This window comes from Rhodofomes roseus (assembly GCF_022264815.1).
Source record: "Rhodofomes roseus strain CIRM-BRFM 1785 chromosome Unknown C8Q71scaffold_12, whole genome shotgun sequence".
NCBI lineage: Eukaryota > Fungi > Basidiomycota > Agaricomycetes > Polyporales > Fomitopsidaceae > Rhodofomes > Rhodofomes roseus.
This window is the reverse complement of record NW_025952968.1, coordinates 725891-740000: the sequence shown is the minus strand read 5'-3', so window position 1 is coordinate 740000 and position 14110 is coordinate 725891. Positions and strand designations below refer to the sequence as shown.

General features: G+C 54.6%; 2 protein-coding genes across 2 annotated transcripts; both read right to left on the bottom strand.

Moving 5' to 3' along the window:
* Position 1: 1 nt before the first annotated feature.
* Positions 2-3312, bottom strand: C8Q71DRAFT_97440 (uncharacterized protein). The gene is made up of 6 exons (XM_047929227.1): positions 3126-3312; positions 2880-3035; positions 1390-2822; positions 1306-1326; positions 770-1249; positions 2-710 (listed from the first exon to the last, which is right to left on the bottom strand). Exons 2-6 carry the CDS (start codon positions 2923-2925, stop codon positions 387-389), a joined length of 2304 nt encoding a protein of 767 aa, XP_047778187.1. The 5' UTR covers positions 2926-3035; positions 3126-3312; the 3' UTR covers positions 2-386.
* Positions 3313-5836: 2524 nt separating this feature from the next.
* C8Q71DRAFT_763520 (ARM repeat-containing protein) lies at positions 5837-14052 on the bottom strand. Its single transcript, XM_047924005.1, has 41 exons — positions 13920-14052; positions 13577-13856; positions 13273-13527; positions 13109-13220; positions 12782-13052; positions 12706-12728; positions 12570-12651; positions 12308-12513; positions 12172-12255; positions 11786-12118; positions 11486-11735; positions 11031-11429; positions 10935-10978; positions 10709-10883; positions 10581-10652; positions 10401-10533; positions 9974-10348; positions 9739-9921; positions 9658-9691; positions 9489-9603; positions 9422-9439; positions 9311-9369; positions 9026-9256; positions 8933-8974; positions 8742-8878; positions 8521-8691; positions 8211-8467; positions 8037-8156; positions 7866-7987; positions 7719-7815; positions 7549-7667; positions 7371-7492; positions 7202-7320; positions 7078-7150; positions 6874-7027; positions 6614-6823; positions 6397-6559; positions 6274-6347; positions 6207-6215; positions 6077-6158; positions 5837-6012 (listed from the first exon to the last, which is right to left on the bottom strand). The coding sequence occupies exons 2-41, from the start codon at positions 13819-13821 to the stop codon at positions 6005-6007; spliced, it is 5778 nt and encodes a 1925-aa protein (XP_047778186.1). The 5' UTR covers positions 13822-13856; positions 13920-14052; the 3' UTR covers positions 5837-6004.
* Positions 14053-14110: the final 58 nt, after the last annotated feature.

Below are 14110 nucleotides of genomic sequence, written 5' to 3'. Positions count from 1 at the left end.
GTCATGCGATTGGAATATCAGGCATAACAAGAGCGTGAATCAATTGACGTTATAAGATAAACATGTGCAGAGTGCCGACTGGGATGTGAACGAGACTGAGCTATTGACTGAAATAAGTCAAGGTGGTTTCGAGACGAGCAGACAGCCAAACGATGACGTGAGCATGTAGATCGTAAAAGCGCGTGGCTTCGTAACAGTATGGTAGCGGGAGTTTGAAGGGGAGGAATCCTGGACAAGGGAGCTGCGAAGACGCGATTGTCAAAACCTGCGCGTTCGCGCATTGTATGAACAGAGCAAGATGTCGTTAAAAGACGTCCATGCCGAGATGCAAAAAGAACGATGACGGTCCACATAATCCTACATTGTACGCACCCAGCACTCGACGTCTACGTCCAGTTTTGTTCCGCGAGGCGAGAACCAGCGGTGTAATCAGCCCAAGGTGAGTTGGTCTTCACTTCACCGCCCGGGATGGACGAAAGAGGGTAGGCTGTGAAATGGTTGGCACGAGTCGCACTTCCCCAATTTCCAGCGCTGCCCGAGCGAACGTGTCCATTGATCCTTGACGAGGGCTTCGGCGCCTCGGGAGAAGAGCCCAGCTGAGTGGACATATTAGTCGCGGTGGGAGTGGTGCTGAAATCAAGCTGCATATCGCCTCCATTGAACGAGTTGCGCACATTAGAGTTCGAAGCAGCGTTTTTGCTCATTTGCCGCTAAACGCAATCAAAGTGTGAGCGACCAATCAAAAGGGTCAGTTGGGTAGGACCCATACCTGTGAGCCCACGATGTCGAGCCTGGCGCTGGCATGTCTGCCGAAGTCTGGCCCAGCGGTGACGGGACCGGGGGACCTAGCGGTGACATCTTCGCCAGCAGGTCTTAAGATACCGTTATGAGCGAACGTCGGATACGCAGACTTGTTCTGCTTCGAGCCGGCTGCCGGGTCGAGGATACTGGTATCCACGTGCAGGGAGCGAGGCCGCGATGAATACGTCGCTGACGGAGGCGTCGTACTGCCGCTGCCACCATTGGAACCGACAGGGATCTCTTGGGACCGCCGGGCAGAGATACGCGCAAGAAGGGAAGTCGAGACTTCGTTCGGGTCACTGTTGGTGCTGCCAGACCGATCACGCCCGTGTAGGTTGGACGGTGGCGGAGCTCCGTCTGCGCCTGGCGGCGCGCCAGAAGCAGGAAGCTCGGTATGAATGAAGCAGCACCTCTTGCCGTAGGGGCATGAACCAGACACCCAGAACGTCTGGCCACAACTGAATAAGCTCCACATGTACTTCGGCGGACTAGAAGAACACTCACCCTACATATCTCCGTTTTGTACTGGTTTGGGAGGAGAACCGGTCAGCGACGTCTTAGTAGTAGCAACGATGATACGCGACAAACCTTGGGATGACGCTGGACTTTGCGCAGCTCCTCTTCACCATGCGCGAATTGGCACTTGGCACCATAACGGCAAGTACCCTTTTCCTCCCAGCTCCGACACAACTCGGTCTTGTACAATCCTAGCTTGCGGTTGTTCGCGCTCGGACCCGCACCGCCAGGGCCAACCGAAGCTAGCCCCTGCGGGTTCGCGTTCCCGTTAGCCGTCGGGTTGGCAACACCAGCGTTTTGCCCTGGCAGAGGGACCCCGTACGCTCCACCGTATTGCGACTGGAGTCGGGCCATCATCTGGGCCGTAGCCAAGTCAGGAGAGGCATAGACATCCTGGGGGTTTCCATAGAACTGGCTAGCGAACATCGACAGCGCAGCTGGCGGCGGCAAGTTCGGGGGGTACATTTGGCCGGCGGCGAAGGCCTGAATGTTGCTATTGAGGAGGGCAAGCGCGGCAGGGTCACGTACCGCAACGGGGTCAGATGTCGAGTGCTGGTGAGTACCGCGGAAAGGACCCTGCTGCTGCAGCCGAGCCATGGTCGGGTTGTCGAGAGGAGGGGTTGGGAGCATCATCTCGTACAATTGCTGTTGAGGATTACTGATGGACATTGGTGGTGGCGGGGCAGCATACGCGAAGTTTGTCGGGCTAGGCATCACAGGCGGCAATGTCGGATTGAAGGTGCGAGGAGGTTGACGATACATATTGTTAGGCCTCCCGTGGACAAACGAAGGCACGGCACCACCTGGTCCCAGAGGAGGACCTAGGTGCATCGCATTGAACTGACGCTGCTGCTGCGCCTGATAGTCGTACGTCAGATCGTCTGGCCGAGATCCGGGCGACGTGAGCTGGGAGAAGTGAGGCAAATCCTGAGTACGAGCGCCGCCGGTATGAACAGTCAATGACGGATACGACGGCTGCTCCGCTTGCTGCCTATCCGGAGTACCGTTGGACGAGGACCACGACTCCTTGTTCCCTGGGCTGCCACCGGCTTGCTGGAGACGCGTAAGGTCCGTGCTGGACAGCCCGCCGCTGTAGGAATGCGGTCTGTTCCTGGACTCGCCCACTGCGCCTACCTTCATAGGCGTCATGGGCGCGCCACGGAGCGTCTGGCTCGCAGTCGTATCCGCGGACGATTCGCGAGAATGGGACAGCGCATTGGCGGTAGGATCAAGGGTACTCGAGGGACCAGATTCAAGGCTTGTCTCAGAAGATGATTCCATCGGCGACACTTCGTGGAACTGAGCAAGCCCGCTGCCCTTGGAAGGTGGCGGCGTATGCAGCTGAGGATTGGTACCATCGTTGTCTCCACCAATGCGCATTTTGCCAATTTCGTCGGCTAGCTCCCATCCGGCTGATGCAGAATCTACAAGTTGTCCGTTACCATTGAAGCTCCAACGTACACCACCGTATGGGGGAGAAAGCACGCTCTGGTCCGACAGCTCGGCTAACAAGATGCGCTCCTTCACTTCCCGACGAGGCGAGCGAAGGGATGACGACGTACCTTTCGACATTCTCCCTGCAGGCGCTCTTCGCGGCGCCGATAACATCTGCTTGGAACGGGGTTCGAGTGTAGTGTTGAATTGACCTGGGCTGGGAAGACCGAGATCGTCGGGATTGTGAGAGAAGATATTGGTCTGACTTGCTAAAGGTTTCGTGACTGCGCCGTGAAACATGTCAGTCTTCTCGGCGGACAGGACAGACACGCGATTGTCACACACACCGAGACAGGTTCGGCTCAGCGACTTACAGTTAAGTATAACTTTGGATGACACGTCTGCTAGTGGATGGAGGATAAAATGCTTGCTGGTGACTATTAGGAATAATCAATTGGTGTCGTGGACGGGGAAGCGAGTTTGGGGTTGCTGAGTCGTGCGCGCTGGGCAAAGATGGGGTAGATGGCCAGCCCTGTCACGCTGCCTTGAGCCGCAAGAGGAGCGACGGAAGGGAGGAGAGACGGAGGGATCTATGCGAAAAGGGAATAATGGTATAAAAAGATGAAATGCGCGCGCGGGGTCGTGATGGCGTTGTTGGGAGGGCGAGGACGCGTGTTAGATATGTCTGGAGATGACGAGGAGAGCAAGAGGACGAGATGCAAAGGTGGACGATGGCCTCGCTGGGGGAGGAGATGGCGAGGAGGAAAGAGGGGAGGGGCCTTGCGCCTGCCTGACACCGTGAAGAAGTTCAGGGTTTGATTGCAACGTGCCCTTCTCGCGGCGGCGATTGCCTACAGCTATGAAGTGGTGCCCAGCCTCCGCGCACTGTCCTCGCTCGCAGGTCGTGTATCAGCCCTTCTATCGCCCAATATCGCTGCTCTCTGTCTTCACATCGATGGCCCCGCCAGCAGCCGCCAGCCCGCCTCTCAGCAGCCCACCGCACCCGCACCGCCCGCTGCACAGCCGTCAGCGCCCACGGTTCACACGCCCCAGCCTCATTGCCTTTCCAGAGCCGCCCTCGATCTCATTTAGGTAATCACTCCCCGCACTCGCCCCCGAGGTCCGCGTCCGTCGCGCCTTGTGCAGCGGCCTGTGCCACCAAAAAAGACGTGCAGCAGCCACAGCAAGTCACCGCGACTCAGCCGCGACTCGCTTGGCCGCGCCGGCGTCTCTCCCCTCGTAGCCACGTGGATTTTACCTCTCCTCAGAGCGCCCGATGCGGCGGAAGCAAATGCCGCGCTGTTTATTGTCCCTCCCCGCACATCTTCTCCTCGTGTCTTCCGCCAGCGAGCCACGTCTCAGCAATCAGCGGCGACCGCCTAGATAGTTTCACCTATGTGTGCACGGACGCATCGGGTCCGGAACGCCTGCCAACTTGGTCCCAGCAGCTTCACTGGCATGTGCATGCTCCGCTTCGGAGCCGTGTGTTGCTTATCCTGCACGAAGTTTCTGCTCGGCTGTGAGTGCTCCTCTCGTAATAACACGTACGGCTCATCTCCCGCATCTCCCCTACATTTGGCAACCAGTGGAGTTTAGGTGGGCCGCTAAGGACATGCCACTTCCAAGCTGGGCTCGCGGCATCCCCAGTCCCATGATGCGCTCGACCACGTCCCTCCGTCTCGCACGCGAGAGGCCGCGAAGTCAGACGACTCATCGGGCGCCCTCTCGGCACAAGATCTTCCAATGACACATTGCGTTCGTTCCTCGAGAACCTCCAGCGCCCATTATCGCTCAAGCTTCTCCATTCAAACCGTCGAGACGGCAGGAAGATTCCAGTTTGCGAGCATCGCTTGCGGGCCCTCGCTCTAAGCCTTTTGTGACTCCTCTCCGTGCAGTCTGCACCTGAAAGGAGACTTCAGCTCGCTTGGTGTATCGCAGCAGTCTCTCGTTCTGAATCCGAAGAAAAACACAATCGCCGTCTCCTTGTACTTCATCGATATCCGCATGTCTGCCTCGTGCCCCTGGTTATGCTTCTGCCACTTCTCTGAGTTCACAAGTCCCGGACGAAGCACGGCAGATTGACGAGATTTTCTGTGTATGCAAGTGGCAAGTGAACCAGACACGGGGATGACGACTGTCAGCGTGGCTCACTCGTCAGGTTCTTCTACAGGGCCTGGACAACCAGTCAGCGATACGATCAGCGTGTGTTGCCCCAGCCATTTCGCCCTTCGCGAATGCAACATCCGCAGCAGTCTGCGCTCTGAACACGCATGGCAGGTCCGTCGCGTATACGATATAGGTTGGTCGCACGCTGCTTACGACAAATACCCCCGGCACACCCGGTTGTACTCAATGTCTCTTCAGGCGATCCTACCAGATCTGTCGAGCGCGCATAGAGCTTAGCCTATGGACCGCCCTTCTACTTACGATTTGACACATTACAGTCTTCACAAGACGTCATGCGAATACAAGAAAGACACTGTACAGATACCGATGGATGACTACTAGGGCCTCCCTCGGGTTGGGTCGTCGAGTGTTCCATATGCTACGGAAGCATGGCGCGTTCGAGACTCGAAGTGTATCGTGAATCCAACTAGCTGACTAGCTACCGGCAGGGTCAAGTGGACGGTTGATTTGACTAGTAGAAGGGAAGCAGACGAGACAGACGGCGTCGAAACTTCGATAACTCTGGCAACGTCCATCCCTGTCGACGCCGATACAAACCTTCACGGACGCGTGCCAAACCGTGACGGATTCAGACGATCTCCCACCTTCTCCACTACTTGGCAGCCCCTGGTTGTCTGGATCGTCGCTGAATGGTCCCGCCGAGACTCGAGAGAATTCACACTCGGGCGCACTGTACTTGCCTCCTTTAGCTACTTAGACTCTCAACGGGTCCCGGCCCACAGTCGTCATCGTGTCTCGCTGCGCTTCACGTGCTAGCCCACACAGGAAGCAGGAAGCATTCCGCAGAATTATCAACATCCTGGATGGCCTGTCCTATGAAATACAGCCTTTCATGATTGACGGTCCCGTACCTCAGCATCGTACACCATAGGATCTGAGGATTCTCCTATGAGCCGCGTCGCGAAGAATTATCTGGATTCATTCTAGGGATACAAGAAATGCGCCATTCATCTCAATACATGGCTTGATATCGTAGCTCATACAGTGCGATTATAACAAGAAATACTCGTGCATCCATGATCGAGGCCTACACCAGCAGCTAGCGACACCTTGCGAGATTCAGCAATTACGCGTCTATGAGGAATTGTTAGTAGATTGTTGGTAGTCCGGAGCTCGACTACGCAATCAGACTACTCACAGTACGATGTTCCGACAAGCATGGTAGAGAGATTCTGCAATTGATCTTCGTCGAACGCCAGCTGATCCTTGTGCCAAGTATCCTACAGGACGGTCAGCCGTTGAAGTAGAGAAACACACAACGTCCTTGCCTGATGCGTCTGTCAAAGTGAGAGGCAGTGAGACAAGTTGTAGAGGTCATTGGTAGCTTGTACATACCTTCTTGAACTCTGAGGCGCACTTCCGTATAGTCGTCGAGATGGGTGCTGGATCCGTTGCGTGCATAGCCAATACTACGGGACCGTCAGCTCATTGGCGCGAAGCGGCCCGAGTATGACTCACCATCGGTCAGAGGTGGCATCCAAGGCTCCACCAAGTATGGGAAGCTATCGATCAGTGCACAGAGTCCCAGAATAGCAGAGTGCAGCGTGCGCAGTGATTCTGCATAGGTTGGATCTCGCCGGTTGGGCAACCTCGCTTTGCTCGCGGATGCAAGGAAATGATCCTAAAACGCATTGATCGGGTGAACCAACAGAGGTGCTGTTGTCGTGTCACGTACCTTGAGAGACAGAATACTGTGGCGTTGAGAACAACGCACAACGCCCGACAACATCTTCGAGGCCATGTCGCGTACCTCAACGTTCTCATCCGCCAGGCAGTCGAGAAGAACATCCATGATCTTTGATGTGACGTCCCCAGGTATGCTCATGAGGTTGCGGTAATAGAACACGAGCAATGTGGGAAGCGCCTTCAAACGGATACGCCATGACTGCGGTCTGGTGAGACTCCGAGGCCCCCATAATGAGCGGGACGACTCACCGATGATGATTTGATCGCCTCCAAAAAGCTCTCCGCGATGGCCCCAGCGTACTCCTCGGGCGGATCCACTGCGGACAGGACGTACAGAACGGCAGAACTGTATTTCTGCAGTTCCGAGTTGTCATTGAGCTCGGACATGCGTAGAATCTCAGGTCTGGATCCCGTCAGTTCATTTGTTGCGCTCATGAAGTGCAAGACACGAACAGCATAGCGACCAAGTACGGAAGCACCAGGACGGCTTGCGGATTGTGCGAACACTCCCAGAACCACTGAAGCACTGTGATGAAGGGTCTTAGACGTGGTCACTCGAGTCAGTGGGACCTCTCACTCGTCAAGCCCACTTTGTCGTATTGGGAATGTGCGACTCGCGGCGGCGGCAATCGTTCCAATCTCCACTGCGGGAACAGCTGTACGATTGAGACGATGCGATCCATGTATCTGGCATCTCTGGAGTGTCGCTTAGCACGCTGAGTGACGTAGCATAGACCAGGACTGACCTGATATGCAGAGGATCCCGTTGCTGTTCGCAGGCACGGAGGAATGCATCGGTCGAAGGGTATGTTGGTCGCCATTGGGTCGCGATAATAGCATGCAGATTTTGCGCGATTTGGGTCCGGATCTGAATGCCACTGATGAATCCGAGTGCTGATTAGTTGGAGACGACATGTCACTCACCTCCGCATAGCCTGTGTTTGCGTTATCCAAGAAGAGGCGCATGTACTTGTCGCAAGCCGGGAGGAATCGCAAACCAAGGCTGTCGATAACGGCATTGAATAGCATTAGGGATTTGGTCACTGGCCATCTACAGTAAGAGTCAAAGTCAATATTACCATGGGACAACTCACTAGCGAAAGTCGAATCTCCGTGGAAGTCCAAAGGCAGCGAGAGAATCCACTTGATGAAGGGTTCAGACCGCCATGGATCCCTTTCTATCAGTAGCTCCTGTGACATGCCTCAGCAAATAGGTCTCCACAACGACCAAGGCGCCTCACATTGAACGCTGCATCCCAGAAAGACAATGTATCAGGTCTGATGCTATTGTGAATGGCCTGTATCTGCGCCATGAACCAGCCCCATAACTGGTCGCGCCATTGCTTCGGCCAGTGCTTCGACCCTAGCTCCACATTTCAGAATCACGTAGAGCCACACCTCCAACGACGAACCTCGTAGTAGACCAATAACCATCTCTGCGCCCGCACGTTGTTTGAAGCGATCGCTATCCTTGAGCAACGGCTCGATGGCAGGAAGTATAAGCTCGAGCAGCTCATGTTGGAAGATCTTGGCTATGTTCCCCGGCTCATAAGTACGGCGCCGTGTAATGCAAGGGAACACCCTACCAAGTGATTTCATATACGTGACATTGTCCATCCTAAGATCCGGTGAAGCAATGTTCTTGCTTGACTCTTGAGACCATCGCGAGATCAGACTTGGTACGAATTCGCTCTCGCTCAGGGCAGCCTTCATGCTTTGCAAAGCAGGGATCGAGGAAGTGTCCCACAAGAACGGCGGATCTCCCTCTGGAACAACTCTGTACGCTTTCAACGTCGATTGCCATGCAATGAAACCAGTGGAGATCTTGTCCACATAAGTCGATCTGTATGTCAATTGTAGCAGCCAGAATTGAACCGTTGATCGAGCAGTTCGTACCGTCCATTAACGTCCGCCTGCGGCGGCTGTTCCAGGGTCTTTAAGAAAGCAGTTGGATCCACTATGGTTACATCGGTTTCGAGCGGACAACGCCATTCATCCAACCACATCTCGTCGTTTGTCCTAGCATATGTGCGTATCTTGATATGATACGTCAGTCGGACGACGGCCCTTGTGTCACATCAATACTAGGTGCATCCTGAGATGCAGCATGCACTTACTTCTGAGCAACAAGCCTTGTTGTCGGATGCGGGTCGACGGATTTGGCCACGAAGAAGCTTGAAAGTTCGGGAGGAGGGCTGATATCCCTCCGTAGAAAGCGGAACAGGAATTGCGTCGCCATCTCGACATACCGCCACTGCATACGCATCCATGAGTGAAAAGGTGCAACACGATTGATATTGGCACAAACATGTGTCACCGGTCGCATCGCGACGTTGAGAACTGCAGAAAGCTGTTCAGGAGCAGGTTAGCGGCACCATTCGTTATCACGGTTGATACTCACAGTGTCCGTGTGTCTCTTGTTTCGAAGTCTGCTGCGCGCTGCGCGCTTCTCAGCAGCACGCAACAAAAGACTCTGATGATCGTGTGCAAGATTGCACTCTTGCTTCACCTCAGCGACAGCCTTGGCAACTCCTGGGTGGTCTTCCACGCAAGCATCAGTATGGACTGCATCTTCAGCGAGGTATGCCAGTGCGTCTTGTGCCAGATTGCCTACAATCTTCTGGATAGAAGGCTGATGGATGCACGTCAGCCTCGTAGACATCGACCACCAGGAAGACCAACAGACCTTCTCTTGATGTTGACAATTTAGCACAGATAGCAAGTACTGCCCGCTGTAGTCAATGTCTTCATAGTAGTCAGGTCGATATTCAATGGTCTCCTGAGCGCGCGCACGTACCGGCAAGAGCGTATGAAGCTGATCAAATCTGTGAGCGAGCGAACATTCACCATCGCGGTGTGCTCACCTATGCCTTTATTCCACAGAACATGCAAGGCGCCCTTCATACGGTCGGGATCTGTGCCCTTCGCAAGAGCTCCGAACACATAGGGTAGGCATAGTTTCGTGGATCGTACGAAGTACTGGATATACGAGAATTGAGCCCGTAGAAAAGCTGACATGAGATGTGTACTCACACCGCATGCATTGTAAAGAACCGCCTGTGCATGTCTGCAGAGTACATGAGTGCGAGAAAGGCGATGTACAACGTGACTCACTTCCGCAACCTCAAGTAAGGCGACAACGACATCTCGACCAGATCTTGTAGTAGATGATCATCTAGTTGGGAACGTCGGCGGTATAGGGCATGCATGTAGACACGCCCGGCGTGGTAAGCGTGCGCTCTCCTGATCAAGACCATTCTTGGACTTGAGCGCTGTCGAGACCACATGCGTGTTGCACTAGACAACTGTCATAATCAGGGGGTCGCAACTCAACAACTAGGGTACTCACTCTCGAGACTGTATATAGGCTTTGCGCAAAGAATCGAAGGTCGATCGTGTCATTGCATAGTCGAGCAGATAGACATCTATGGACTTCGAGAGGCCAACAAGGGCATCAAGGTGGTCCTCCCCACCCTTCAGCTGTCGCAAAGCGGCGGAAGCGCTGTGGAGGACTTCGCCAAATCTCGTCCTTGATGCCATAGCTGTCTGGTATCGCGGATCCTGCGGATCAGCCAATGCGAACCCACACTTCACGTCCAAGGGGGTCACAAGAAGCTCGGGTAACTCGCATTCTGTGTTGAGACAAGGGTTCGCAACGACCTTTGGTCCCTCTTGGAATAGTGTTGACAACCCGCTCCACATCGATCTGAGCGCACACAAGTATCTGTGGTACACGAGTCAGTTCACGAAGTGAACGGGGCACGCATAGAGCTGACCGGCAGAAGTCATTCCGTCCTACTTCGTCCCAACTGTCCGCGATTTTCGCGAGAGCCTCCACCTTGTCTAGGGCAGGTGATGCGACTTTGTCCAAGATCTCCAATGCGAAGCCAATCTCGTCCGACGACGGCACTAAAGTGAGATGAGAACACACTCTCCTTGCTAGACATGCTTCGTACCGTGCCATTCAATCTCCGCGTCCTGGGGATCATACAACGTCCCCCAGTACTTCAAGTGAATTTGATCGAACTCTGTTACGGGCGCGATACGTCAGCCGGTTCGTCTCCGACGACTCGTCCCAGCGCACCTGGCTTGTTCCACTCCTTCGTGTTGACACAGCGACTGTTTACTGGGTATATGGACGTTAGGGTAGAGAGTACTCGATTGAGCAGACGTCCGGTGCTACTGTAACCGCGCTCGCTCTTGGCCCTCTCGACGAGAAGGGATGTCAGGGACAGAATCTCGGGTTTGTACTTCACAAGCTGGTATACGTCATGAGCTACGCCACAGTGAGATGCGCAAGAACTACTGACCACTGCACCCCCATAAGCAAAGCATCCGCGAAGGATAGATATATCTGTGCAAAGATTGTTGGTTAGCCAATTGGAAAGTTGAAGGGCGGCACATACTCCAATGCAAGGTCGTGTCAGAAGGGATAGGCGTGTGGACGGAGGTCGTGCGCATGCTGGATGCGCCATGCCTTAACTCCTCCTTGATCTGATCTATGCAGAAGGGCAAGAACTTCGTCACTGTCTTCTCAGGCTGTGCCCTAGATAGACACGAGATCAACTGTCCGAATGCTCTGACAGCATTTGCTTTCGCGTTTGTGGTGGCGTAATCGTAGACCAATCTCAGCACGAGATCGAAGAGTGCGTCAGACAGGTGCAAGCAGACGATATCCAGCATGTTCTTGATGGCACTCAGAACGCTTTCTTCCATCTTGCCCCCGGTGGTGGCCCGCCGGCCGCCTTCCTCAGGCAGGTTCTCGTACAGCGCGAGCACGCGCCTGAACATCGCGGTCACCCAGTCTAAAACGCAAGGAGTACATGAGCGCTCGCCTCTGGAAAATTATGTTGTACATCACCAGCAAAAGCGGTCGTGCTCTCTCTTGCCGCAGCACGTTCCTCCTCTTTGTTCATGACGGGCGCGCCAGCACCCACGGCACGGTCAGGCAGTTGACTGTCTGCAGCCTCATCGATGTCTATCATTTCTCCGGCTGTTGCATCGTCTGTGAGCGGGACGCCAGCTGAGTGCATTGAGACGTCTCCGATCCTGATGTACTGTACGACCGAAGAGATGAACATGCAAGCGCAGATAGTCTTGACGTGGTCGTTCTATAGATCAATTTGTCAGAGAAGCTCAGATGCATATTGAACCGACGTACGAGATCAATACCCGGTATACACATCTCCAACAAGGGTACTACGTGTTTCTGCCCGCCTAGCCACGCCTTCTCGCAGACCAACGGATGCGCGACACCTGCCAACATCGTCAAGACTGCCGTCGTGCGATGAGTCTCATTGACCACCTCGAGGCCATTGTACGCTCGCTCGAGTAGATCCGGCATTATCAACTTCGGCTCGATGAAAGCAAGCGAGCGCAATGATGCCTGTGCGTACCCCATGGTGAACGGGTCTTTGGAGAACATCGACAGGAGAGCGGCCGTCCGTAGCGTGGTCACAAAGGCGCGGCGCATATCAAGGGTAAGACGACGAGTCTGAATGGCACTATTAGCGTGTGTCAATTGGAGGGCTATATTCCGCAACGAACGATGGGCGTCTTGCAGGTTGGCTCTTGCTCCTCCTGCCATCGCTTCGAAAATTCAGCCGTAAGACGGTGCAGGAACATGGTCAACTGGCGACGCTTCAGTGATTGACGTTCGGAGATGAGTTTGTGAGAGACGCACAATCAAGCTCCAGAAGCCCTGATTCGAAGGGTGGAAGTAGCTCTCTGTGCTGGTGATCAACTTGTCTAGGTGATCAAGAGCCTTCGAACCAGCGAGGTAGCCAGTCGGCTGAGGCGAGAAGTGTTGTCCTCGTTTCACCTCACCGGTCTCCTCGCGGACGGGGCCGTCTATGCACATGGAGAATACGAAAAGTTTGGCAAGACCATCTGAAAGTTGCGTACGCTCGTGAGTAGGTTGCATTATGTCAGCTTGGATCACTCACTTGCTCTGTTTATGGGCTTCTTGATTCTGAGACCGTTCTTGTCGCCATAAAGGTCCGCGTGTCCTGCAGTTGTGCTCGCACCCTGTGGATCTGTGTTCAGTTATCGCTCACTGTGTAAATTGTGATTAATATCGACCTTGCTTCCTCCCACGGGAACATCTATTGCAGTACAGTCAGCGCGCGTGAGTGCGAAGGGGCTCCACCCGACTTACGCATGGAGTTCAAGGCCTTGCCAGCTAGAAATTTGAACTGCGAGTCGGTCCAAATACCTACATCCTGCCATGCAGCCCCGCCTTCCTCTCCAGCATCCCCGGCTTTACCAGCGACGTGTTCTTCCGAGAGGCTTCCACACATGTCAATCATTCTGTCGTCGATTACGGACGAATTGAACGCCTCCCAAATCTTGAAGAGAGAAGGCAAGTAGATATGACTATGCGTAGGCGGGAGGAAAGACGTCATGACTGGGACCATCGTTAGGGCCGACTGAGCAAGATGTTAATGTCAGTGATACTCGGACAGCGTATACGCGCAGCGCTCACGTCTTTGGTCAGCAGAGGCAGGAACGTGGTCATCATCTCAGGGATCTCGCTGGCCGGATAGTACCTCTTAGATAGCTCTGCCACAAAGAGCAGAATATTGACCATGTTTCGGCTGCACCGCGTCGTGAACATCCATGAACTGCTCTGAGTGGACGAGGCCTTACGAGGAGTCCTGGAGGCGTCTCTTCGGCCACAATTCTTTTTGAAGAACGCGCCACAAGGGCTTCCAAGACAGCTGGAGGTCTGTGCTTTCTAGCTTGCGTCTTTGGTCTGGCCTGTTGGCAAGTAGGCGCGAGAGTATATCCGCCCAGTTGCGGACCACACGGGATTCTAATCCTGGGACAAGGCATAGTTCGTAATAGAGATGGACGAGCTTGACGCGCATAGGCTTAGGCATTGGATAATGCATGAGGAGCCAGCTACATAGAATTCAGTAATAGATGCGAACGGGGAACTGCAGAAACGAACCACTGAAGGATACCGTCCCAGGTCGTGAGGGTAAGCCAGTTCCGCGTTTCCGCACAAATCGCCAGGCGTGACACAATATATTCGAGGTTGGCATGCATATCCTCGACCGACTCGCATTCGTAAGGCAGCCAGTCTAGGAGCGTCTGTAAAGAGGCTTTGTGTCTCTCGAAGGCCGACTGGCCAGGGGTGAGGGAACCCGAGTCCCAGGTGGGGGACTCGTACAGGGAGAGGTCGTCGTCCTCCATGACGGTGTCAATAGAGAGGGCTGGGGGCAATAAGACTGCGAGTGCGTCAAATTCGATCATTAGTTCGGGGGCAATACGAGGCGATAGAATGAACGCACACGGCAACGATGCGGTCTTATATGGGTCGGACGATGGGCTTACGAGTCCCCAGGTGGCCTACGCGTCGCAGTGATGACGCGGCCGTGGATGATGAGAGCGGGATGCAGAGCCTCGCGGGAGACACTGTCCACCTAATGCCAACAGCGACCGAGACGCGTACGCCCCAGACGCCCGACCGCGTACCCTCCCC

Excerpts from the sequence above, each read along its gene's own strand:
- C8Q71DRAFT_97440 (XM_047929227.1), bottom strand. The coding sequence starts at position 2,925 with ATGTTATCGGCGCCGCGAAGAGCGCCTGCAGGGAGAATGTCGAAAG. Across the intron at positions 1,327-1,389 it reads AAGTCCAGCGTCATCCCAAG|TACAAAACGGAGATATGTAG; the intron begins GTTTGTCGCGTA and ends CTCCCAAACCAG. Across the intron at positions 1,250-1,305 it reads ACAAAACGGAGATATGTAGG|ACGTTCTGGGTGTCTGGTTC; the intron begins GTGAGTGTTCTT and ends AGTTGTGGCCAG.
- C8Q71DRAFT_763520 (XM_047924005.1), bottom strand. The coding sequence starts at position 13,821 with ATGGAGGACGACGACCTCTCCCTGTACGAGTCCCCCACCTGGGACTCG. Across the intron at positions 7,668-7,718 it reads CGGAGATTCGACTTTCGCTA|TGACCAAATCCCTAATGCTA; the intron begins GTGAGTTGTCCC and ends GTAGATGGCCAG. Across the intron at positions 7,151-7,201 it reads CGACAAAGTGGGCTTGACGA|TGCTTCAGTGGTTCTGGGAG; the intron begins GTGAGAGGTCCC and ends CCTTCATCACAG.